General features: G+C 39.8%; 2 protein-coding genes across 4 annotated transcripts in view; one reads left to right on the top strand and one right to left on the bottom strand.

Annotated features, from left to right (window-relative positions):
- Positions 1–25,492, top strand: part of gapvd1 (GTPase activating protein and VPS9 domains 1) — a 748,782-nt gene that overhangs the window by 258,277 nt on the left and 465,013 nt on the right. The window lies entirely within an intron of this gene.
- LOC114469435 (rapamycin-insensitive companion of mTOR-like) lies at positions 228–25,329 on the bottom strand. Of its 3 annotated transcripts, XM_028456953.1 has the most exons (38): positions 25,227–25,329; positions 25,055–25,102; positions 22,074–22,171; positions 20,030–20,094; positions 19,216–19,347; positions 19,077–19,140; positions 18,678–18,804; positions 17,951–18,120; positions 17,613–17,680; positions 17,244–17,311; positions 17,068–17,150; positions 16,713–16,800; positions 16,430–16,520; positions 16,277–16,343; positions 16,055–16,135; positions 15,799–15,899; positions 15,384–15,549; positions 14,816–14,917; positions 14,676–14,722; positions 14,450–14,585; positions 14,159–14,358; positions 13,938–14,064; positions 12,795–12,959; positions 12,622–12,698; positions 12,444–12,522; positions 12,242–12,351; positions 11,897–11,984; positions 11,088–11,180; positions 10,896–11,002; positions 10,545–10,774; positions 7,809–8,898; positions 7,549–7,629; positions 3,910–4,217; positions 3,616–3,822; positions 2,632–2,784; positions 2,401–2,524; positions 2,179–2,317; positions 228–1,669 (listed from the first exon to the last, which is right to left on the bottom strand). In XM_028456953.1, exons 1-38 carry the CDS (start codon positions 25,273–25,275, stop codon positions 1,589–1,591), a joined length of 5,310 nt encoding a protein of 1,769 aa, XP_028312754.1. In that variant the 5' UTR covers positions 25,276–25,329; the 3' UTR covers positions 228–1,588. The 3 variants fall into 3 exon arrangements, with proteins under 3 accessions (XP_028312754.1, XP_028312752.1, XP_028312751.1); XM_028456951.1 differs by lacking the exon at positions 7,549–7,629 and having other exon boundaries at positions 3,910–4,169; XM_028456950.1 differs by lacking the exon at positions 7,549–7,629.

The following is a 25,492-nucleotide window of genomic DNA, read 5'->3' on the forward strand; positions in this document are numbered from 1 at the left end:
AAGCAGTGAATATGAGTCTATGAATATAATAGTCCGAATGATACCGTCTCACACTTGCACAGTAATTGCACAGAGAAGAATATGGCACATCGTTAAATCACCTTCAAAATAAAAACATTTTAACAGCATTATTACAATAAAACTGACAAAACAACAGATATCTTGGGTTTTAATTTTTTTGTTTTATTAACAATGCATCCCTTTGAAAGGATTGTATGTTTCTTTAGGTCAACAATGCCCCCCAAAACATACTGTACACATTATACAAGGGAAACCACGACTCAGGCAAAGAAAAAAAAAACAAAAACAAAAAAAAAAAAAATCTTTTTAAATTATAATACAGTCTTGAGGAAAAAATATAAATAACTTTTTCTTCTCTGGTTGAGCTCACTATGGTACAGACATATAATAAATAGATCGGATCTGACATCACTCAGCTGATCTATATATCATCTTTCTACAAGTCCATTTGTGTAGCAGCAATATTGCAAAACAAGCCAATGGAAACCAAGTTTCCCTGGAAACCTTTTACAAATTCTAAAGTCACCGTCCCGCGCCTCCATCTCATCCAATCACAAACAGTGATATTGCATTGTGGAAACACATCGGGGGAGAGTTATATTTAATGTAATGGCAGCATCTAATAGCAACCTTTTTTTCTTCCCAAGAAACACGGTGATGTTACATCTTTGCCATGCGTTAGGACATGCAGAGGTAAAGCTGAGGTTTCATCATCAGTCAAAATGAATCCAACAGAATCCGCCCTCCTCGTTACAAATGCAAAGGCTAATGAGAAACTGAAGATCTGACACATGTAAAGGACGGGCTGAACTGGGATTAAATCACATGCTATTCTCGTGTAATGTGGTGGAAGATATGCTTTCGAAAATACCATAGTAGTGATGTTTGATTGTCTGAGATACAAGAGATAGAAAAGTAGTTGGCTGTCTGTGCTGACAAAGAGGCTACAGGTTGTAGACGTGGTGAGGCAGGAGAAGAGAACGCACAAATCTGACAAGAACAGGTGGTAAGTCGAGCAGGAAGAGTCCGGGCCAGTTTTAAAAACAATTCCTCAGTAGTGTTTTAGGAGAGCGTGAAGTTTGAGGAATCACTGGGTCGACACGATGACATGCCTTCATTTAAAACAGAACAAAAATCACCTCCAGAAAAAGATGAAATGACAAAATTTACTTTATACACGGCTCAAGTCTTTGTATTAATGATCCAGAACCTTCTTTAACAGTATGTGGATGCGATATCGAGTGTTGTTCACCCATTGGGCAACATTTGGTTAAACTTCTCCATCTTTTTGTTAAAATCAAAGCATGGTTTGAAACAGGATTATTCCTGTTGAGTTACATTTGTTTACAGATTCTGACAGATCCGTTTGTTTCCTGCTTGTGGAACGGTGAGGGACGTCCCTCTGCTTCTGGTTCTTGGCAACACTACTCGGCTTTAGGCAATCCTTAAAAAGCAGCGTTGGCATTCTCAGGGCCACGACTAATGATTTGTCGTGTTTTTCTCCTGGTTGCAAGGAGCCACGGCTTGAGCTGAGTGAAAAAACACACCATAGGGGGTCAATGTGGAATCAGGATTCTGAAGGAGGGTCAACATCCTCGTCGACAGGTTTTGGTTGCTTTGTCAGGATCGCCTCTGCTTCCTCATACATCTGAAAAGCAAAAGGAGAAAAAGAGATGGAAAAGAAGAACAGATCTCCATTTCAGAGAAGTAGGCCTGGGCAATATAACTAAATTCAAGATATATTGAGATTTCTATTTTGGCAATATGGAAAATTACAATATCGCCTCTCATTATATTTTTTAAATTATAGCTTATTTTGTATTAGGAACTCTTTTTTAGGAGTCTCTACTTTTGAGAACGGCATGAAAAGCACAGTTCAATTAATTTCTGAGTACTTCCTAACCCAGAACTACAGAACTCACTCACACGTGCTGTCCCAAAAGTGGCACATATTGTGCAGCGGTTTGTAAATAAATGTGTCTGGTGTGGCATTTTGCATCAGCAAATGTAACCCAGAATTATCTTTCAGGTAACACTTTGAGTTAAAAACATCGAGCCTTATATCCTACATCACCATTTTGAGAGAAAAAATATAGAGATATGAGTTTTGGTCCATGTTGCCCAGCCATACAGAGGAGGTAGAGTGGAGATTCTTACTGGCATAAACTGCACATCCTGGAAGAGTTCCTGTATGAAGCGTCTGGAGGTCAGGCGAAACATACAGTGGGCTAAGAGATGAGAAACCTCTGAGTACAGACAGATGTCGTCAAACGCATATGGAAACTTCTCCTTTATCCTAAAAGAGGAGAAAGTTGGCACACCATTAGGGAGGCTAGTATTGATCAGCGCGAGTGTTTTTTTTTATTATTATTATCTTACGTCAGCAGTCCCGTTTCGTGGCCTTTTGTTCCTACTGAGGAGCTGAGGTTGATGATGAGACGGAGGATCTCCTTTCTGAGCAAGACTCGAGAAGCAGGTCCATCTTCACATATTGGTTTTCCACCTGACAAACACAGACACGATGGCATAATAAAAGACTGGCCTAAGTAATAGAAGTGCTAATGTGGCTAACGTCTGATGCTAATTACTGTTGCTGTTTCCTCTGCTTACCAATGACGATATCACTAGGAGTCGGGGTGCTACAGATGGAGCCTTGGGAAACAGCTGCGTCGCTACAGCCTGAAACTCCAGAGAACTTAGACTGAGGCATCACTTCTAAGCGATGGCCGCTTTGTCCGCCCCATGACGGGAAGTCCACATATTCTGTGGAGGGGGGGAAAGAAGAGATGCTTTCAGGCTCAGGTAGAAAGGTAGTTTTATGTTATTATTATTATTATTATTATTATTGTGCTGCCACTCAATGAAAAGTAGGAGAGTAACAACGAAGGGTATAAGAAAAAATACATTTGGTGATATATCGTAATATTTCACCGTGTGACTATTGTATCGATCCAAAAAAATGTCCAAATCAATTTTTTAAATCATGTTTTTAACCAAAAAAAACATACAGTAGCTTGTAAACACACAGTTACTAGTTGTCAGTGAACCACATACAAATGTGTTAAACTCCACTCAATGCATTTTAGCTTAGAAGTTGATTGCACTTCATTTTCATAAAACATGCGCACTTTGATAGATGTATGTCGTTACTTTAGAAAAAAAAAAATTTAAGAAATAAACACAATCAGAATCTGTTGTAGAAGCAAAGGTTAAACTGTTTTGAAACATGTAATTTGACAATTTGATAAACATACCACTTGTTTTTGATATTGTTGCTTGAATTGCAGTTAGTTACCATTTACTTGTTCTTGCAAAAAAAAAAAAAAATTGTGTTTCATACCATTTTGTATTTGTAAAGGTGAAATTTGTAATTATTGATTTCCTAATGTATATCGTATTGTTTAGTATCGGGATATAAGGCATCGTGACATGCAAATTGTGAATCGTATTGTCAGATTCATGACAATGCACACCCCTAGTAAAAACTCTACTGTCAGCGCAACAATGGCAAAATAATCACAGTAAAAAAATTATCAGCTATATGAACAATAAAGAGACAACTGTTGCGCTCATGGCCAGGTAACAGTTGCTTACCTGTTCGAGGATGTGTGCTGTTGAGCTGAGGCTGAGTGGGGTATCCAAGCACTAGGGCTCCGACACAGTACAGACAGTTGTCTTCAGTGTGTTCCTGCAGGCCTGTCTCCTCTGAATCCACCACGTGGTTTGGCATGTCGCCACGGAAAGCTATCAGCTCAGAGATACTGAACTGCTGCTTCAGCAGAGGTAGAGGCGGGCGGTCGCCTGTGGAGGTGATAACACAAACACGAGGAAGATCAGAGTTAAATCCTTTCTTAGATCACTTATTCAGGACAGAAAATTCTACTTTACCGTCTCCATCTCCGAAAAGGAAACGTTTACGCTCTTCTGATGGAGGGCTGACTCTTTGCTGAAAGTAGGCCGGGTCTCTGATGTGAAACATGTTGTTGATATCCATTGGCAGCGCGAGGCCAATGTAGTCATCGTTACACCCGTAGGTGGCACTAGAGACCATTGAGCGCACTGAAGAGCAGCGGTGCAGAGTACTTTGGTTGATGGGACTGAGCAGTTCCTCTTTATCCAGAGAGGCAAAGCTAAGAGCTTTCAGAAACCTAGGAAGGGCCAGAGGAGAGGAATGTGAGAGGATACGGGGGGAGAGACTGGGCAGAGAAGGACCAAAGGGAGTAAGTGAAAAAGTAAAAAAATCAACAAAAAAAAAGACAAAAGCAGAGACATGAGAACTCCTAAAGTCTTTCAAAAAGGTCTAAACGGGAAAGGTGCTAAAATGAACATTACTATTAATGCGTTTCCCTCCAATGAATATGCATAGTAGGCGAATCTCCCAGGGGGAACAAAAATATGAGGAGGAAATGCAACTAAATGTATGCAGGGGGAGCAATGCCATTCATGAAATCTAGAACTGTTTGCGGTGATAGTTTTAGTACCAGAAAATAGTACGACTGAAAAGCAGGTGCAAACACACACGCAGAGATCATCGCTGCAGTAAATGTGGACAGAAAACACAGCGGAGATGAAAAAAAGCTCCAGTTGTGTGTGTGTGTGTGAGAGAGAGAGGCAAAAAAGCAGGACGTGCGTCCATCTCTCCTCCGCGGGTCATTGTCTCACACACGCACGCGATTGCCGCGCGCATGTACCCATCCATCACTCACATCCACACACATTTCTCCTCTGCAGAAAAAATAAAGAATATCTATCTGCTGTTTTTTATTCGTTTCCTCTACTAACACCTCCAATTCTGCTGCTTCACGTTTTTATTTTTGCTTCTCTGCTGCACTCATGTTCATACTCAATGTTTTGCATGTAAGTGCGTGTAGATGGAGAACACCACGTCAACTCTTTTATACTCTATCATAATTTGAAATGACCAATCAGTAGGTAATTTAAATCATAAACTAAGGGTGTAAGAAAAAATCAATTCAGCAATATATCACATTATTCCACCACGTCATTATCGTATCGATCCAAAAAATGTTAAAATATTTTTTTAAATCATGCTTTTAAGCAAAACATGGTTCACGACACTTTAATACAATATTTTAAAAGGAAATTAAACAGAATATCATGGTAAAGGTTTTAATATGATTGTAAATCCATACAAATGACAATAGAATCATTGTCTTATTACATGTTTAATGTGTTCCGTATTTTTAATGAGATATCACAGTCTCCATGTGTTTAAACCTTCAGTAATAATATCCCAAAATACGTGAGTATCCATCACCTCTGATTACCGCACGGTATAAAAGTGTCCATTCATTGATCAGAGATAAATAATGAGAAAGCTGTGAATATACAGAGAGGCACAGCACCAAGGGCAGAGCACCAAGTCTCCCCAATAGCAAAAATACACTATCGCTTTTTCGGGATGTGTGCACAGTTGCACGCAACTCCCGTGCACAGCTCACCTGCACCTGCAGCGTCTACAGTGTTGGATGTGACATCCAACAGCACCACTGCTCCTCCCGCTGTTTATTTAGTGCTGAGTTCAACAAACTATTCATCAAACACTCACAAGTCTCATAAATAACATATTATTTAATTGTGAGTTAGATCATCTCTTTTATTAAACGCTGACAGGTAGGGATGTCACGATTCACTCAACTCCCGATACGATTCGATTCACAATATTGGGTTCACGACACGATTCTCTCAAGATTTATTTTACAAAATGGGACTGTAGACAAATGATGACTGAAAGATATTCCTTTATTTTTTTGGAGAAAAACACTATAAAAGAAACTATACTGTTTTCCTTTTATTTTTCATTGTAAGAAGAATCCCTTGATAAACTATTCAAAACAATGCAATTTAACTAAAAATAAATCTTGAATGAAATAAATAAAGGAATTTAAATTCTGGTTCTAGAGTAAACAATGCAAAACTGCATAATAGTTCCTTTTCTTTTTAAAAGTGCAACTGAAAATGTATTTTGTGCCTTAACAATTGGACTTAAAAAAACAGTCATTTCACTGTATGTAGGTCAGATATTTGTTTGAACCAGCAGAGGGCCCTGGTAACCCAGTGGTCGGTTGGCATGCAGATATCCTTGCAGCGAAGAATCGTAAAAGCTGCAGCGCATGCGCTGTCACTCTCTAATCATTAAATCTGTGATCAATCTCGTGGGTCTTACGAGGATGTGCACTTAAGCTAAACACTGTCAGCTGATTGGCTCAGCTGGGGAGCTTCAAGCTGAGAAGAGTTTGATGAAATTTTAAAAGCCAGCACGGTCACGGATGGATTAGCTGAACCATGTATGTGGTTAATTAAAAGATTTAAGAACTTAACGGAATCAGAATCTGTTGTAAAAGCAAAAGTTAAACCTTTTTGAAAAATGTAATTTTACCGTTTAAAAAACATACCACTTGTTTTTGGTGCTTGAATTACAGTTAGTTACCATTTACTTGTTCTTGCAAGTTAAAAAAATGAAATAAATTGTTTTTCATACCATTTTGTACTTGTAAAGGTGAAATGTGTAAATATTGATATTATATTTTGATAAGCGCATTGAGATGACTTTGTTGTAAAATGCACTATACGAATAAAGTTGAATTAAAAAAAAATTGAATTGAATATTGCGATAATATATATATATATATCTTATAGTGACCCGCAAATCGTGAATCGTATCAAATTTCTGCGCATTGCATTGTGGGATGTGGAGAAGTGAAGAAAACTAGGAAGAAACTACAACAAACATGTTATCAAGCAAATCACTGTGATCAGTAGAAGAAAAAAAAGAAATTCAAAACACTTTCATGCATCTGTTTATGAGACTAGAAATCCCACAATGCAATGCGTGATAATGTCAACAAATCAAGTGTTTAGGGTGGAGCTGAAAAACTTTCGAGCTGCAAATTCAACCCTTTTCCCTTATTTTTAGAGTAAATTATCTTTGATTTATTGATCGAAGAGGCAAACACTATGATCTTATCAAATGAAAGAATGGTCGGGGGTAGCAGCTGCAATGAAGCACGTTTAAAATCTAGCTGATTATACAGCAGGTAGGTTAATAATTTCCAGCATTAATTAAAGGCATCATCAAACTGCACACTGGAACATTTGTAACTCTTCCCAGTGTTTCCACCTGTGCATGGTTAAGATGATCAGGTCACTTCACCAATCTCCAATCGTGAGAATCAATTAAGTTGGCCCTGATCTGATCAGTTCATCTCTACTACAAACACAACTTACCTCATTATCGTTTTTACACGCCGCCATGTCTATGTTATGCTTGTTTGTGATTATTCTATAAAAAAACAATTCCCATACAAAAAAAGAACTGTCTTCAAATCTCTCAGGAACTATAAGGCAGTTTGGAGTGACGAGTCTACCTAAGGTAACTAACACTACAGATGAGATCAAATGCAAGGGGTGGAGCTTTAACTACCTAGGGGGGCAAATACTATTTTGATGGGATCAGTGCTAGAAGCTAAGTTTCCACTAAGGAGGAGTCTGGGCACATCCACCCACCACGGTACAAGTGTTCGGGACAGCCTGCGGTACGGACTTATGCTGCCGGCTTCAGGACAGGTACACCTTCTATCGGTTATCCTGACAAACACAGCAGAGGGCGCAAAAACACTTATACCTTGACGCTGTATTGCAAAAAACAAAAATAAAAGATGACAAATTTGTATATGATTGTTTCTCACTGAATATCCTACCCAACAACAAAAGAGAGATTTCCTGTTGTATTGTGAGCATGAAGTCATTGTATTGATGGTTCTTACCTGCGAGGAGTAAGCCTAGAGTCCAAGCTTCCAGTTTTCATGGTGATGGTGTCGGTAAAGAGCACGTCTTTGGCAGGTGAAGCCAGCGCCTCGCTGTGAGACAAAGATGGGTGTATCCTCTGCTGCTGCAGCCTCTTTAGCGTAGCATATCCCAGCGCGTCTCTCGGGCTGGTGTACATGAAGCTGCAGTCAGCCAGGCTTTTAATAGTCGTCACTGAGGGTGACTTGAAAGACTGAGCTCTGCGAGGCAGCGTGTGGGAGGAGCCAGGTGGCACCAGAGATACGATGGAGGACTTTGACATGTTCATGTGGTTGGTCTCAGTCTGGGGGGTGTTGGTGGAGGGTGTTTTCACAGTCTTGGCAGATACAACTGTGTTGAGGCTCACACAATCAGAGGAGTCGGGTTCGGGCTCTGGATGCTCAGGGTTTCCCACAGCCTCCCGGGAGGGACTGGAGCTCATTGAGCTGATGCCGCTGGTCGTTGTGTCTGTGTTAAAGCTCTGACTACGACTTTTAAATTGCGTACCTCCCCCACTTCCCACATTGCCTCCACCTGAGGATCCTCCGTCTCCTGCTAAGCGCTCTCGGCTGGTTTGCACCCGTTCTCGGCTGTGGTGCTCTACAGTCCCGTGTCCTCCCAGTGCACTGAGTCCAAGTCCTGATCCTCCGCTTCTGACCAGTCTACTATCCACAAGCTGCTCCTCTGAGCCCCCCCGGGTCCCAACAAAAGACGTTTCCAGGCTTATTGTCGGGCTCTTTGGCATCCCTCTGCCGTTAAACACTGGTGTGAAGACGTCCCCTTGGTTTGGGCTGAAGATTGAAGGCTCAGTCACCGTCCTGTTTCGTCTCATACTCCCTGTCTTAAGCTCTGTCGGGGTCTGAGAGCCCGAGAGCATCTTAGGGTCACTGGTAGACCGCAGTTTTTTGCTGGGAAGTGACAAGGAATTGAGGAAGCGAGTGCGAACAAAGCGAGTGGAGGCTAGTATGGTGAAGGGGATGCGGTCTTTAACTGGTTTCGAGTGCAGATAGAAAGAGGGTTCGTCAGACTGATCCAGAATGTCACGACTGTCATCGTCCAGGATGTACATGTCTACAAGCACAGAAGGAAAACAATTATACAAGAGCATTTAAAGACCACAAACCATGATCATTTAGTTTAAAGGCTTGGAAGAAATTTCTATCCCCCCTATTTTTCGGAAAAATTACGATGAAATACGCAATCAAGATTAGATCCGGATGAAACTCTGTGGGGTAATTGATATGACCTCCTTGGTGCAGGTAAATAAGAGAAAAGTAACTTCTAATAACAGTTCAGGTGTTGAACAAACACACTACAATTACTTTTTAACCATTGTTGACATTTGTAAATTTGTTCCATCCATCCATTTTCTGACTTGCTTGTTCCTGTTTTCAGTTGGTTTTTATTAAAATAGTAGGTATTTCTGTTGCAGTCAATCTGAGTTCTATTTTGGAAATGTCCCAAATACACATACAATGCCATTGTCAGAGGACTTCAATATGTGATTACAAGAGGCCTGTGTCTGGGACCAATACTCTTTACATTATATATACTTCCACTAGGTAACATTATCAGAGAACAAAATCCTCCTGTAAGCATACAAAGCTCTACATGATCAAGCTCCTGTATATCTTAGAGACCTGTTAGTAACCTATCGTCCGAGCAGATCACTCCGCTCTCAGTTTGCTGGTCTTCTGGAAGTTCCTAAAATGTCTAGAGGTAGAACAGGGGGCAGAGCATTCAGCTACCAAGCTCCTCACCTTTGGAACCAGTTCCCAGTCTTAGTATGAGAGGCTGCAAATCTCTCCACCTTTAAGGCTAAACTCAAAACCTACTTATTCACTAAAGCGTATACCGTATAATAGCGTTAACCTAACCACTAGGAACAAAGCCCTAAACCTAAAAATAGCAACTAAGAACTAAGATTATATAGTAGAACACCAACATTATATTCAAACACAATCCACCATCTACACATAGCTCTAATGAGCTGCAATGGGATGATGTCCAGTCAGACACAGTTGTGCCAGGTTGTAGACAACCCCCCACTTCTGTCCCTTGTTGCATAACCCATCATACTGCTTCACACCATTTACACTGATGTCCGCCCCATATATCATAACGTGGGACCAGTACAAGAGGAAACCTCGTCTGTAGTGGTAGCATATCAGAGCATGGAGGATGGCCGCATGACATTTAATATTAACCTAACCACTAGGAGCGAGTGTATCATGTTTTTCCTGCAGGCTGTGCCTTCTCCTCGCCCTTCGCTCTCTTTTCTGTTTCAGGTGTCTTGATGCTAGAGCTGACGGTTCCTGATCGATGGTTCACAGCTCAACTAGTCTGGAACACTCGAATGGACTATCCATCTATCCTATTCTGTTTGCCCTTCTGTTCACTAACCCCAACCAGCCGAAGCAGATGGCTGCCACCTCTGAACCTGGTTCCACTGGAGATTTCTTCCTATTAAAAAGGGCGAGTTTTTTTCTTCCCACTGTCGCTAAATGCTTGTTCATGTGGATCTTGTTGGGTTCCTTCTTTCTTACTATGGACTCTATTTTTAGTTAAGCACTTTGAGATGACTTTGTTGTAATTTGCCCTATATATATATAAAGTTGAATTGAATTGTATTGACTGAGCTTGTGAGCAACAAGTGATGACATTCTGGTTCTACTGTGACAATCTTTATCTTGAAGTCAAAAGGCTTTCTAACGTACTTGGTTGAGACTCGCTCTCACTGTTGTGGCGGGAGCTGGTGGACTCAGAGTTGAGACTGAGCGTACTGGGTACAGACGAAAGCTCCGAGGTCAGCTGTGCGTCCACCTCCTCGGGAGTGACGGGCCACTGTGTGCGTCGGCTGTGTCTGACTGCATCCCAACCGTACTGCTTTAGTACCTCACAGCCCTGCCTGGTCTTGGACATCACACCCAGCACATAAACACAAGTCCTGCAAATGGGGAGTGAACAACTGTGTTAACTGGGAATGTAAAGTAAAGCTGAATTACCTAAGCATTGCCAATAGAGAAGATGTCTTGAAGAATGTTTTATTGGATAAAAGCAACACTTACCCCCGCACTGATAGTACCTCACAGTGCTGGGCCAAGGCCAGGATGTCAGGAATAACATTCTCCTCCTGTAGGAGATTCAGTCCCCAGTTTGAAGAGCCAATGTTTCCCTGTGATCCAGAACAAAGCCTAACCTTCAGACATATGTCTTTGAAAACATCACTAAAGTGAAAAAGTATCTAAAGTTTTACTGACTAGTGCCCAGAGAGCAGCCTTTAGTTGTTTAATGCCCTCCCAGGTGTCCAGCATCGGGGAGCGAACCATGTAGCTGAGGTCAGGAACCACACTCTACAGACAAATATAAACAAACACACATGAGAGGCAGTTTCTGTGGGTGTGTGAGAAGTCGTGATGAGAGAATCTACATAAGAGAAAGCGAGTAATTCCATGCGCATAAAAAAATGCTGAAGTGAAAACTAGAGAAAAAAGCTGTTGGCGGAATCCAAATTTTGATACCGTCAAACCTCCTCCCTATTTTACCGCGATATACGGTATTACCGTGACTAATTTAATGTGATGTAAGTCTCAGGGTGCGAGAAGGAGGGGCTGCTGCCTCAGCTCTACAGACAGTGAAGGACAGTCACGGGGGATTTGCCGCTTGAAGTCGCTTGAAAAGTTCAAATTTTTCAACTTTAGCAATGAGGTCGCACTTGACCTAGTTGCTCAAATCACGCAAGGCAAGTAGCTTGAGAGGAGATAACTTGAGGTTGCGTCATTTACATTGATTTGAATGTAATCTAGTTGCTTCAGCAGAGGTGAGAGAGTTTCTCGTCACGTAACGACAACCCATTCAACATTTAAGTGCTCCTGGACATAGAATCATGTTTAGGCATTAAATAATTGATATTTAATATTTAACCCTCGTCTCCTATATAAGTGCATTGCATTTTTTTTTTTTAAATGACGGTATTGAAACTGATACCGTTGCTAATTTTATGACCACACAGTATATGGTACTACTGTATTACCGCCCAAGCTGAGCTGTCGATGAATCAGAAACTTACCTGAGACTCCAGGAGGTGACAGCCTGTTTTATCGTGTACCAGTTGGCCATACAAGTGCACGGGGAGATAAACATTTGGTCTTTGTAACCTAAAAACACAACAATTGAAAATAATGTAAATATAAATGACTTCAGACCTGTTACAACTACAGCAACTCAGAGCTCAAGAATGTAGTATCCAAAGAAAAAAAAGCTACTAATAAATTTCCAGTTCAGGTTTTTAGTGTAAATTATCTCCCAGTTCTAGTATTTTTCTTTTTGTCCTTACGTGTTACCCATTTTTGCCATAAACAGTGCAACCCTCATGGGAAGGGGATGAACGGCTTGACCATCAGCATAGTCTCACCTTTGGTTGCTGCGTCGGACATAATTGTCTCCATCGACCGGTTTGCGGTAGGTTGTAAGTGCTTCATTGAGCTGCTCTTCGATCAGATCAACATACTGTAGATTGTACTCCTGACATAGAAAGATTTGAAAAACCTCTGTTAGAATAAAGTTAAGGTGACATTACAGTTGTTAAGATTGCTATTTGTTTGCATTATTAACACCTTTTGCCATTTATCCAGCTGTTTGCTGACGTATCCTCTCTCATTTAGGTAGGAGAAGCCTTTAGGGATAGATAGGAACCTGCAGAACAGAAAATGGATATAAACTGATTAAACCTATAAACAGTAACTGCTGAACCTTTAAAACAGAGAAAAGTCACAAACATAAAACACTGCCTACCTGAGGAGCACCAGGAGGCCTTTATCACCCAGGTGGGAAACAGCTGGTTTAAGCTGGATAAGTGCATGAAGGTTGGCCTATGAAGCGACACAATAAAAGTGTAAATGACAAAAAATTTTAGCCAATTGAGCTAATATTTTCCTTTCGGGACAATAATTCAGAATACCACTCACTTTGTCTTCACATGCCTCGTCCAGTATGTCCAGAGCCTCCATGGACACAGTTTTGTTGTGGTCATGGAGCTGTGTGACCAGCAGCTCCATTCCCCAGCTACTGAAGAACTCCACCCCAGCACGCAGCAGCACACGGAGGTGCTTGGTAGCATATAGTCTGCATGTCTGTAGGGCAACACAAATCAAAGTAGATTGTGGTAATCTCTGCAGCCATTTGCTTTTAGGACTGTTTTTCAACCAATGTTGTAGGGCTTTGATTTTTTAAACAAACATTTAACCTGACACAGCAATCGATCCGTTTTTCCCCCTCTCTCTTCATTTAAAATCTGGCCTGGACATGAGTCGGAAATGCTTTACATGCATTTTTTGGGACAGTATCACACATTCACATGCTATTTTTCACTGGAAAAGGAGTGATTGTATGTCTAGAAAGTGTGACAAACCGATATATTTTGAATTCCGCTGATATTCCCACACAAAATCTCTCACTACATGTGAAGGTACAGAGACAGGTTTAGCTATTGGTGTAATAGTACAACTGGTGATGAGTTTACCTGGTGACACATCACGGCAGAAGCACTGCACCTCTAAGAATACCTCTGAGCGTGATTTTTTACAGAAGGTGAAGGTCATTCGTTGGTTGGCGGTAATTAAAAGTTTCACAAATAATGACGTTTTTATGGTATTTCTCATGTTGAACGGGTGGCTGAGGGTCTAACATTGTATGTATTTTTGTTAATAATTTGAAGAAGAAAAAATTTCAAATTAATAACAGTAGTTGATTCTATTAACCCCATTTAGTATGTTTAGTACAATTTCGAGAAATTTAATAGCCAGTAAAGTCATCTAAATAGGGAAAGACAAAGAAACAAAAACAAAATTTAAAAGTGTAAAGTGAAATGGGAATTTGGAAAATTTTGAAAAAAATAAATAAAAATTCAAGGCAATACTGTTGCATAACACGTGTGAACGACTGCAAATGTTATTATTGGTCTAAGGATGCGTTATTGCAAGTCATCTAATAAAGACTTTAAATATTATTAAGCAGAGTAATCAAATACTAGTAATATAGCAAAAGATAACAGTAAGTTGTGTCATAAAGAATAGTCTAACAACAAACACTTGCTATTGTAGCTGTCTTACATCAGTAGCAGCAGTAAGAATTTTGGAGAGGATGACCCTGGCCAGCCCGTCTCTGCTGTAGTCCAGTGTTGAGACAGCAAGCTTCAGCACACCGTCCTGGTTCTTTACAGAGCACAGATTCAGCAGGCTGCAATCACAGGAAAACAGATGCAGTCAACAGCACTGCTGAGTTTCCAATCAAGTAAAATGCTAAAGTGACATGTTTTTCTCTGTTTGCTCACCACTGAAACAGGCCACATTTCTCAAGCAGTTTGACTCCCTGTGGGTGTGCGGAGAGCGTCCCCAGGAAGAGAAAGTAGTGCTGGCTGAGTGCGGTGAGAAGGCCGTTGCTTTGCAGACAGCGCTCAGGCTTCATCCCAGAGGAGGAAGAGAGCCACAAAACCATATCCCTCACTAAATCCTCCAGGTAAACCTGACCGTCCTGGTACAGAAAAGACAAACATTCTAAGCAGGTCGGAGTGTGATAAAAGATAAAAGAGAAACAGAAAATCATTCATCAGAACATCTCTGACCTCATCTGATTCCATGAGGAATTCCACAAACTGACAGCCCACCACAGTGAGCTGTCTGGCCTTGGGATGATCCAATGCCAGCCCAGCATACAGTTTACTACTCGGCTTGTAAAAGTACAGCAGCCTCCGTACAAACCTGCATCAGACAGAATTAAAAGAACATGAATTTAAAACATAACGATAATAATTAAAAAAAAAAGCAATAACCTCCGATTTGTTTTCTTACCTGTGCATCTGTTCATCTTTGTTGTTCCTGAGGTTTACATGTGGCCACTTTGAATGACAAAAAACCAACAAAACAGATCAGAATTAAAAAGGGGCTATTAATGTAATACTTTGCTACATAACAAACAAGAACTAAATCACCTTCAGAATTGTGGCAATGAGCAGCCAGTTCCACTCCAGGTTCTGCTTGTGATTTAAAATTTGACTATCTCTCAGGTTCATCATCAAAGCTTCCTCCGTGTCCTAAAACAGGGTGATTACATTTCAAACCAAATGAATAAAATTACAAGTGAGATATGGCAGCTTCACTTAAACCTCTAATTGTCAAATGGATTGAAATTTGAACAGAACAATGTTTTATTCTGGTTGAGTCAATGACTGCGACCGTTACAGAACAGAACAGTGAAATAATCACAGTCATTACAGTGGACATCATTTATAAGGAAACAACGCTCCTGCATTCAGGACATGACCTCCAAACTACCTGTTTAGGTTCTCAGTCAGGATGAATTCGTAAAAGATTTATTCAATGCCTGCTGTACTAGTCTGTGTGCTAGATCAATTAAAACGGTGGAAAAAAAAAGATTATACACTACAGTATTAATACAATGATAATGAAATCCCCATGTAGACCATCATACAATCAGCTAATACTTTATGGCCGAGCTTTGAGCCACATGTAGTATGATCTAAAGAGACTGATGTTTACCTTGATGACATAGATGTCCCTGTGGGCACGTGAGTGCGGGTCTCTGCGGTTGTGAGATGACACGGACTTGCGAATTATATGGTCCAAATACAGACTGTGAGGTTTCAGACCTTTCTTCTTTTTCTCATGGAAACGTTTAAGATTGTTGACCGCTGCACTTGCTCGACTGGATACAAAAAAAAGGGAAGGCAAATGTAGACATATTTTATTCATAATCACATCACAAGGATAAAAGCCAAAATAAGCCTTTGTTCTGTCTTTTGTACTTGTTAATTCTGTTTATTGTTTTTCTTGGTTTTGTAGAAAAATGGAAAATAAACAAACATATCTACAAAAAAAAAAAATCAGTACAAAATGTATATTTTTAAGTAAAAAAATCTAAATCTAAACATGTGTGTGTGTGTGTGATACTCACAGTCGTTTCTCCTGTGCAATGTCAAATGAGGCTGCCATGTTAATGAGTGTGGGGAGGCAGTGCAGGTGGTGACTGTGAGAATGAGGAAGAATGGTGTTTGCCTAAACAAAGAGAAACAACAAAAAGACATTCAAGTTTCACTTTAACTGCTTTTCAAAAAACTGAAATTATTCCTCCATTAAACATAAGTGTTTACATGATTTATGTTCATTTGTTCATTTTTTTCCCAAGTCAAAGCCCCTGTGTTATTTTTTACCATGTGAAGAAGTTCTCCTAAAAGAATGGTGGATCTGACAGCAAGCTGGTCATCGGTACTGGTCACAACTTCAACAAGACCCTGCAGTACCGAACAATAAAGGAAGCAGAGGAGGACGAAATGATTCAGGACAGATACATATTTTACCCACCTTACCCTGTATAGTGTTATTGCCTTAATAATTTTGGTGTGAGGCTTACAAAGCTTTAAAAACTGACTTACCTCCAACAGACCACTGGTGATAAAAGCCGAAAGGACAAATGCCAAGTAATTGTCCATCAGGTCAGGTCTACAGAACAAAACACAATAAGTCCCTTTTAGCTCATAGCATAAATTTGATGGAAAGGCTTTTAGTGTCCTTCCATCATTTCTCACCTGGAGCGTGCTCGATGGGGTAGGACGACTTTGGCCTCAGCTGCAATGAACCCATCAGAGAGTCTCCACGTGTCCTGGAACCGAGCAGGGTCTACAGTACAAACAACAGATTGGTCTTCACTCTCAGGGTAAAATATAATCTAGATTCTCACGGAGAGGATGTTTTTAAAGCTGATTATTAAACAAGATCAGACCTGCTGATTACATTATATTCAAAAACAAACAAAAAAATCAAGAAAAGCAAAATACAAAGTACATCTTCAGTTACAGATCAAACTCTTACCAACACTAAGAAGAGCTTCTGTGAAGTCTGAAGTTACAATGGGCACAGGAAGCCTGAAGATCTCATACAACACCTCCAACAAACCTTTCTGCAGAGCAATTTACATTAAAACCATTAGAGAAATGCAGATTCAACAAAAAAGTTAGATGCTTTTCCTATTAATTTGTGCGTGGTTGTCGTAATGGGGCTGCATTAGTGTGCACATCATACTGTCCACACAATCCAACCACAGCAATTACCTTACAGCTATTTTATCTATTGGTTTTAATGGGTTGTTGTTTTTACTTTTATTTCTATTGTTAAGTCCTATGTGTTGATTTTTATCTACAGTTTTGATTGTTTGATTAATACTCACTCTAACTTCCATGTTTGGTATGCACAGTAAGCCTATCAAAGATTGGATTCCAGAATTTCCAGCCTTGCACAGGTTGATAATCCCTGTTTTCGGAGAAAAAAAAAACACACACATTTCAATCCTCAACCCAACAAAAGACATTAGTTCTCAATAGAAGTCCAAGTTAACATCCTTACCAGACCAGGAGCGGAAGGCAGCCACTATTGCCATCCTGCTTGATAAAAAACGGGATTCTCTGTCCTCCCTGGCAACATGGAAACATATAAATGAGTTTGAGTTACGATTCATATGCACAACAACCATGTTATTGTTGAAAGAAATAGAAAAAAGAAAAAACTTCCTGATATACAGTATATCCAAAGTCAACCACAGCAGAATCAAAAAGCTTGTTAGTACCAACAATAAATCTGACTTGGAGCATTTGTGATAGGGTTTGTCTCACATGCTCCAGCGAGTCATTGTAGATTCACGCAGCCCTGATCAAGAGGCTTACTTAACAAATACGCCACAGAAAACTTCCTCAATGCACAAACACACAGACTCACTTGAGTTGCCCTTCAGCTGTGTCAGCGTTGTGACGATAGTGAAAATCTGTGAAAGGTGCCAGGATTTGCTAGAGGACAGAACACAAAGCACATTAAAGATGTAGAAGCATGATAAAGACAAACATTTTATTACTTTCTACAAGTAAGTGAAACACTGACACTTTAATGCTCTCGCAGTAAATCATTCTATAGCTCTCATATGAAACCTGATGAAACCTGATGGATAGTTGACTGTGCTAATCAGGTAGCTAAAGGCTAACATAAACATAAGCTCATTAAAAAGTGTCAGCTTTGTACAGAATTCACATCTGTGTGTATGTATGTGTGTGTGTGTGTACCTCTAGTTCGACATCAACGCGCACATACTGACGAGTGCGTGGGTGGTTGAGGAGATGGAGGACGGTGGTGATCAGTGCCTCGTTGATGCGGCTCAGCTGACAGTCGATCACGCTCTTGAGAATGGTGCTGAGGCCTCCTCGCTTTGCCACTACCTCTGGGTTTTTTAGGGCTGCAGTCAAACAAATGACACACATCTACTTGTAGTTTCCTTAATGGCACCATCTTCCACTCACTCTTCACCTATACGTCTCTAACGTTTGCTTCTATATGTAGTTTTGATGTTAGCTTTAGAGCCAGAGATGATTTAAATTGTTGTAATTTTATTTTACTCTATTCTCAGCTATACATGATGTGTGTTGCAAATGTGGAGAATTCTTTGCAGATATAATGGCTACAGCTCTTCTTAAAAGGTTTTCCACAAGGTTTAGGAGCATGGGTGCATTACAACTTTAAACTGTCAAAAAAAAAAACAGTAAACAATTTTGCATTTTGTGTCAAAACTTAAACAATATACCACATTTAAATCTTATCTTGAAACTAACCCTGAAGAAGTAGTCTGTGTAATATGTTATTTAGGCTTCAAACATCTTGTAAATATTTCAGGTTTTCTACCCATTCAACCAAACAACGTGGCAGGTGCTTGTTATGGACATTAAAGTATGTGCGTATAGATTAAGGGTGTGGTAAACTGCTGTCTCCATTGTAGCTAAACAGATTGGGACTCACCTAGCTCACACACAATGGCAATGGCAGCACGAACCATTCGGTCTCTCTCTTGTAGGCCATCAGTTCCTATAGCAATTAGAGAGTTGGCGATAGACGTCGGGAAAAGCATCGCGTTGATGGTGATGATCTACGTTAGACAGGAGGACAACACAGGTTAAACCAGTCAGCAAATTAGCAATAGCTTAGTGTATAATTAGGATTACATGCAGTGGCCTTTTTAAAGAAAGAATAAGGCTTTTTTCATGTGAGACCAAGTACTGTCTTATGACACAAATAAGATGTATGTTTCACACCCAATAGCAAATCTTGAACGCACATTCCAACTTTGCTCTATGAATGTGTGTGTAGAAGGTTTACTGTCAACTAGAAACAATCTACACTAATTTGCTGTGATTTTACCTTTCGAACTAGACGCAGAGCCTGCGTCCTCTCCCCCTCGTTGCTCTGCTGGATGTCGATGCATCTGGAACAATCCATTTATTAAAACAGTCATTTCACTAGTTCGGCCTCAAGTATAGCATGATAAAGTTGGCCTTACCTTGCTATCAAGTAATCCACCTGTAGTTTGAAAACCTTCTGCAGCACATTGGTGTCTCTGATAAGGTAGCGGAGCGACCGCAACCCAGCAGCTCGTACTTCCTTAGCCTCATTTAGAAGCGCTAGTCGTAGGCTGGGAGTAAAAGTAAAAACACACACAAGAGAAACTCATGTAACTCGTGACACAATAGAACCCTTAATGGCCCACGTCACGAGTGACGTGACTGGAGGCAAAAACAGGAAACGCCACTGGCTAAAGCATAGATATATTTATATAAACACTAGATGACGCAAACGGGATTCGCCAGCGTAGCTCAACGGCGGCCATCTTACCTCAGACAACTGACATTCTGACGTGCACTACGGTAGCTGTTGGAAGGCGACTGATCAGTTAAACAAAAAATACCTTTAACTTGATTAAATATTGACAGATTTACAAATGTTTGCCTTATTACAAATCATATTATAGGTAGGTATGACATAGGATGCTTGTACATGTTAAAATTGCTACTTGCCTTTTGAAAATTGGTTAAAAATTGAGCAAGTTAGGGTTACTTAAATAGTACATGCACCATTGGCATCAATGTAATGAGCTGGGCCAGCTGTCTGAAGCAAGATGGCCACCACGTCGCTCCCCATTGTCTAATTCAGCTAGTGTTTATATATATCAATAGTGGTTTGTCCCCAGGCTAAGCCCCGCCCAACAAAATACATCACAATGTTTACAAACAATGAAAGAGTCTATTGTTAGGATAGTTCTGTTAAAGTAAAAAAAAAAAATCATTGCATTAATGATTGAATAAAACTCCACTCACCAAACGATGATTTCTTCATATGTAAACCCAAAGTTTTCCTCATTGTGCCCGGTGCTGCACAGCAACTACAACATGGAGGCCAAACAGGAAATTATACCAGCATTAATAACATCAGATCAATACTTTGCATTGCTTCCCTTTGCTTTAAAGCTTTGGGAACACTACTCTTTAGAGATAACATTGTAATGGCTTTTTTCCCACAAAAAAAAAAGCAACAGTATCTAAACCATATTTAACCACCTCTTTGAAATCAAAGAGCAGCTTCAAGATTGCTACAAAGTAATAAAAAGCACAAACTGTTTAATATAGAAATGAGTGAGTGAAGTTAGTTTGCAGGTGGTGTACCATATATAGATGGGCGAGCAGATCCAAATGAACATGGTAAAATATTATTTCATTAGTGCGGTACGTGTGCTTGTTATAGATGATTGACACTTGTTTGAATAACGAACCATTAAATATACAGTATTATTAAGCTTCACTGGTATGAAAGTGAAAGTGCAATAGAAATAAAATGCCTAGTATTGAGCAACAGCTTGTATCACCAACACAATTTTTAATAAAAGCATTCATTCTAAACTTATATGAACATACCAAAAAGTCTTGAAACACAAAACCAGAGGCAGAAGACAGACTTTCAGTAGTTTGGGTGATTGTGTATTCACATTCACTGCTGGTTCTTACCAAAGCAGGGAAAAAAAATAAAAAGCATTCCTCACTCGGCTTACATTTGTGGAAATTAAAATGTGAAAAAAGAAGTAACTAGCTAGCTAGTAAACTGGACGTGTTTAAAATATGAATACAAAAATAAAAAATAAGAAATGTAATATTACATCAATGCAGCGCATTGGGTTGGTGCAACGGTAGCACTTATTTAGCATTATGGTAGAAGGTACAATCATTTAAATGGTTCTATGTTAATAACATTATATTTATATTTGTTCATGCTTTGTTGTGCTCCATTATCCAAAAGTTAGCTTAAATGTAAACCAGCACAAAATCAAGGCTAAAAACCACTTCTTGCTGGTCTACCACAGGTTCAGTGTTTACACCTACACTATCAATCAGACCAACACACAACTGTTGGTTTTATCTTGGCATGTCTTCCTTTCGCTCTTGTGATCCCCACAAAAGGAGTCTTTTTTAGAAAACTGCTCAGGATTAGACCAGCTGTGATGTCAGAATGTAAACAGACTGGAGAAGGGAAGAAGAGATGTGGGGAGAAGGCATGTGACACTCTCTGACAGAGATTAGGTCACCCTCACTGTCCTAGAACCCTTTTAAGGAACCAGACAGGGTGCACTCACACACACAGTCAGTTGTAAACAGGAGTGGTAAATGTACAAATTACAGACACAGAAGCCCATTTTGCACTCAGCCTGATAAAATGCCAGCTACGCAATTGTAGTTATAGCCAACACACTGACTCCACAGTACACAGCCACTAACAGAGAGAAAGCACGGGTGGTCTGAGGCCGCCTGAGCAGGGCAATAGCACGTAGGTGAGCTCCACAGTTGTGTTACTGAATTTAATCTTTGATTACACAACCAGAGAAGCCAAACTCTTTGGTTCAAAGTCCTAAATCTGGGTTTTTTTTTTTAAATGCAAGTATATTTAACAAAGAGAATGTTCGAAATGTTTTACTTGGCTCACTATCTACAGTTAAAAAAAAAAAAAAACCCCCAAAAACTCACACACACTTGTCACCTAAAAAAATAAAGAGAAAAATAAAGCTATTGGAGTTCAGAGTATCTCGGTTTCGTAATGTAAGTAAGCATCAACAAAATCAGATTATAAGGCCACAGAACTGATGTAGATACACATTAGAATGGAGAACTTTTACATCCCTGGAGCTCCTGTTACATTTACTGTCAGCAATACAATGACAGGCACAGCTACGCCTGCTGGCAGCAACACCCAAGAGGAGATGATCAAGGAGAGGTCAGCAGTGACATTACAGAGCCAGAGTATCTAGTCAATCTTTACACAGCATTACATAACAAACCAACATTGAGCTTAAGACTCCCCACTTGATGTTTGTACCTTAATGAAGTTATTCAGGTGACCCAGCTTCCGCATGTTACTGACTCCATGTGGTTTGGCCACATTTTGAAGGATTTCTTTGAAGTTCTCCGACGGTTCTGAAAGAGAATGAAAGGAAAATCCAATGTAACACTAAGGAGAGCATTAGGCTGTATTGCCATATTATCAGTTGATGAACTTTAATCTGTTGCGGAAACAAAGTTGGTTTTACTGGTCCAACTAATTTAGTGTGTATAGTCCAAACAATTACTCAACAGAAAAAAGCTAAATCTAAGGAGGTATGCAGATGTATTCTTTGTTCCTCTCAACTATTGTGTATTTATAGTCATCAGAAAACATCAGAGCACAAAGCACCAAATGTGGATGCTTAACAAGTGCAGAGTTAAGATGGGAAAACAGATCTTAACCACATCCACGTCTAGCTTTTTGGTTTACACGTGTTTGGAAAAAGAGTCAAGTTTGAGTGGAGTAAATAAATCCCCCTGGTCTCTCTCTATACCCACTTACAATGACTGACCCATCCCACACAGTTCTGTGTGTGGACTATTCCATCTCAGGCAGTTCCTACTAATAAAACCAATCTCAGCAAAAACACAGATAGGGGTAGCTTTATGTATCCCCAAAAGGCAATTCAGTTTCTACAGTCCCCTATGACACAGACATATACAGGAGTATACAGGAATCATCAGTGACAGAGGGGACCCAGTATGTGGCGTACAGAAAAAAATAGAAAAACAAAAGCAGTAAAGTAATAAATAATAGTGATGTAATAAACAATAACCAATAGTGTCCCGAATCCCGATACAACTTTTCACGTTACAGCATTTATTATTGACTGATACAGATATCTATCCAATCTGATGTCATCACATATTATACACCCTTAGTCCTTTAACCAAATACATAAAAGAGTACAATAAAGTAAAGCCAAGGTTTACGTACATAATAATTCACTTCCCATGAATGTACAAAAAAGATGCAATACACTTATATAGATGATAAGGATTAAATATCAAATATAATTTATTTAATGCCTAAACATGTCCAGCAACAGCTGTGTGAGTGAGTGCTGGCTGCAAAAAAAAAAGAAAAGAAAAGTGTTGCACTTCATCTGTCAGCGCAGTGCGCTGTCCTCAGACCAGAGAGGGAACAAATTAAGACAGGCTTGAAGCACAAGCATCCACTATTGAATCAATCGTTTTTCTGCACAAGAACATGGATTATCCTTATATTTGATACGTGGATTATGTAAATAAGATCCACTGCTAAAAAAGCAGCTCAAGTACTATAGTGCTTTCAAAACATTAGTTAATCCATTAAAACACCCTTCTACAGTATTTTGTGTAATTTTTCTACTCAAAGAAATGATTATTAGGAATGTATGAATCGATTACTATGTCTGAATGATGATGCATCGATTATTTCTCCCACCCCAAGCAATCTGAAGAGCTGGTTATCCTGATGATAGGCTCATCATTTGTGTTTAATCAGAAAGCTTTTTATTCGCTAAGTACAATTTAAAACAGCAGAAGGGATTTAACTTGGCAGTTGGTGCAAAGAATAAAAAACAAACCAGTAACAATAATAATAAAAATAATGATAAATATAGAGGATAGGGATAAATAAAGGATGAATATATACATACAAGTGCTGCAGGTGAAATTGTCTTATTAGGGAGGTGGTGAAAGTAAGAGAGAAAGAGGAACACATCCAAATAATGAAGTACTGCAGCCCTCCAAGCCTTGAAGTAGAGTGCTACTGTTGCCTTAAGAGTGAGAGACTTAGATTTATTCCCTTTGTGACTCATGATGTGAGCAACTATATAAAGAATTAGGGGTGTTCCGAATCCAATATTGATACCGGTCCGATATCAGCCAGAAAACAAACTGAATCTGAAATCTCTGATATTCATTATATTATATTTATTCAATTGTAGAATACTGTAGATATTATGTCGAAGGTTAAAATATATATAACCACTTGTTTAATAATAAATAGGTTTGTTTTTCTCATATCTACTTTTGCTGACTATTGTTCTCTGTTTGAGTAACATCACTTGATCAAGCCTTTTCTAACATTCCACACTACAAAATAAGTATGTATGATTCGTGCTGATATCGTATTGGATCGATAACTGTATCGACCAATACGCAAGACTGCAATATCGGTATGGTATCGAAAGTGGAAAAAGTTGTATCGGGACATATCTAATAAGAATAGTTGCTCTACAAATTACAAACAATAAAAATGCTGTTATGAAATTTTTAATTACATCTTGTCTGGTCTCTTGTTTTTAGTCATTTAGCGTAGGAGGAGGAGGAGTCAATGGATGAGTTAGTAGTTCAGATGAAATCTGACTCATGAGTCTTTTCAACAATTGATGGATGACAACATGAACCCAACTTTACAATGATTAAAACAGTAGTATATACTTTGGCCATTTGTGAAACGCCTACATTGCAAAGAGTCAGCAGCAATCCAGCAGGGATGTGTAAAGCACTGCTTGGTGGAAACAAACTAGAATGCAATGTTGTTGTTGTTGTTGTTGCTGCAGGAGTAAATGTGACCAGGCTGTGTCACTGTGAAGGGTTAGGATCCACCCTCGGCATCAAAAATGTGATACAACAAATACATTTCTAACAGTGTCCACACGGGATGTAATAAACACTGTATAACTATCACATTTTGTGCTGCTTGGTTAAAACAGGCGTTTGAGTTCATTCACAGAGATCAAAACAACAGCGCGTCGTCATGGCTGCTTAGCTGTGGCAGCTAGCTAGTGCTAACAGTGTTTAGCCTGCTGCTGCCTGCCATAGGATGACCATTTTTATCCGCAAAACAAAGAACAGAGTCAGTATTGTAACAACTGCGACTTGACGAGGTTATAACCTAACTAGCTTAACTTGACACGGGGATAATATTTAAATGAAACGTCTTAATCCATTTTGAATAATAATCGCTGTGATGAAGGCTGTGCTTACCTCTGCTCAGATCCAGCGGTACATTCTCTTCCCCGCTATCATTCCGACCTGTCAAAAACACACACCGGCCACAAACTCAGAGATCCTCCTGGGATCGACAAGTGCCACAGAAAAGCTTGAGGCACATTGTTCTGCTATCAAACCTCCACTGTGTCAAGTTCTTCATGCTCACCTCGCATCCGAAGACTCCGGATAGGACGGCCGCGGAAGCTGGCCGCCATGTTTCTAGGAACATACACAACACCGGAAACTTCGCTGATTCTCGCGAGGAAACAAAGACCTAAGATGAGGAGGGAGGAGGGAGGAAGGAGGGAGGGAGGAGGGAGGAGGGAGGAGGGATTTGGGAGGAAGGAAGGAGGGAGGAGGGAGGGAGGGGTAATGGGTGCAGGTCACAGTTGTTGGGGTGTCTTCACATGTTGGGGTACATGGAAATGAACA

This window comes from Gouania willdenowi, chromosome 9, assembly GCF_900634775.1.
Source record: "Gouania willdenowi chromosome 9, fGouWil2.1, whole genome shotgun sequence".
Classification (NCBI taxonomy): Eukaryota; Metazoa; Chordata; class Actinopteri; order Blenniiformes; family Gobiesocidae; genus Gouania; species Gouania willdenowi.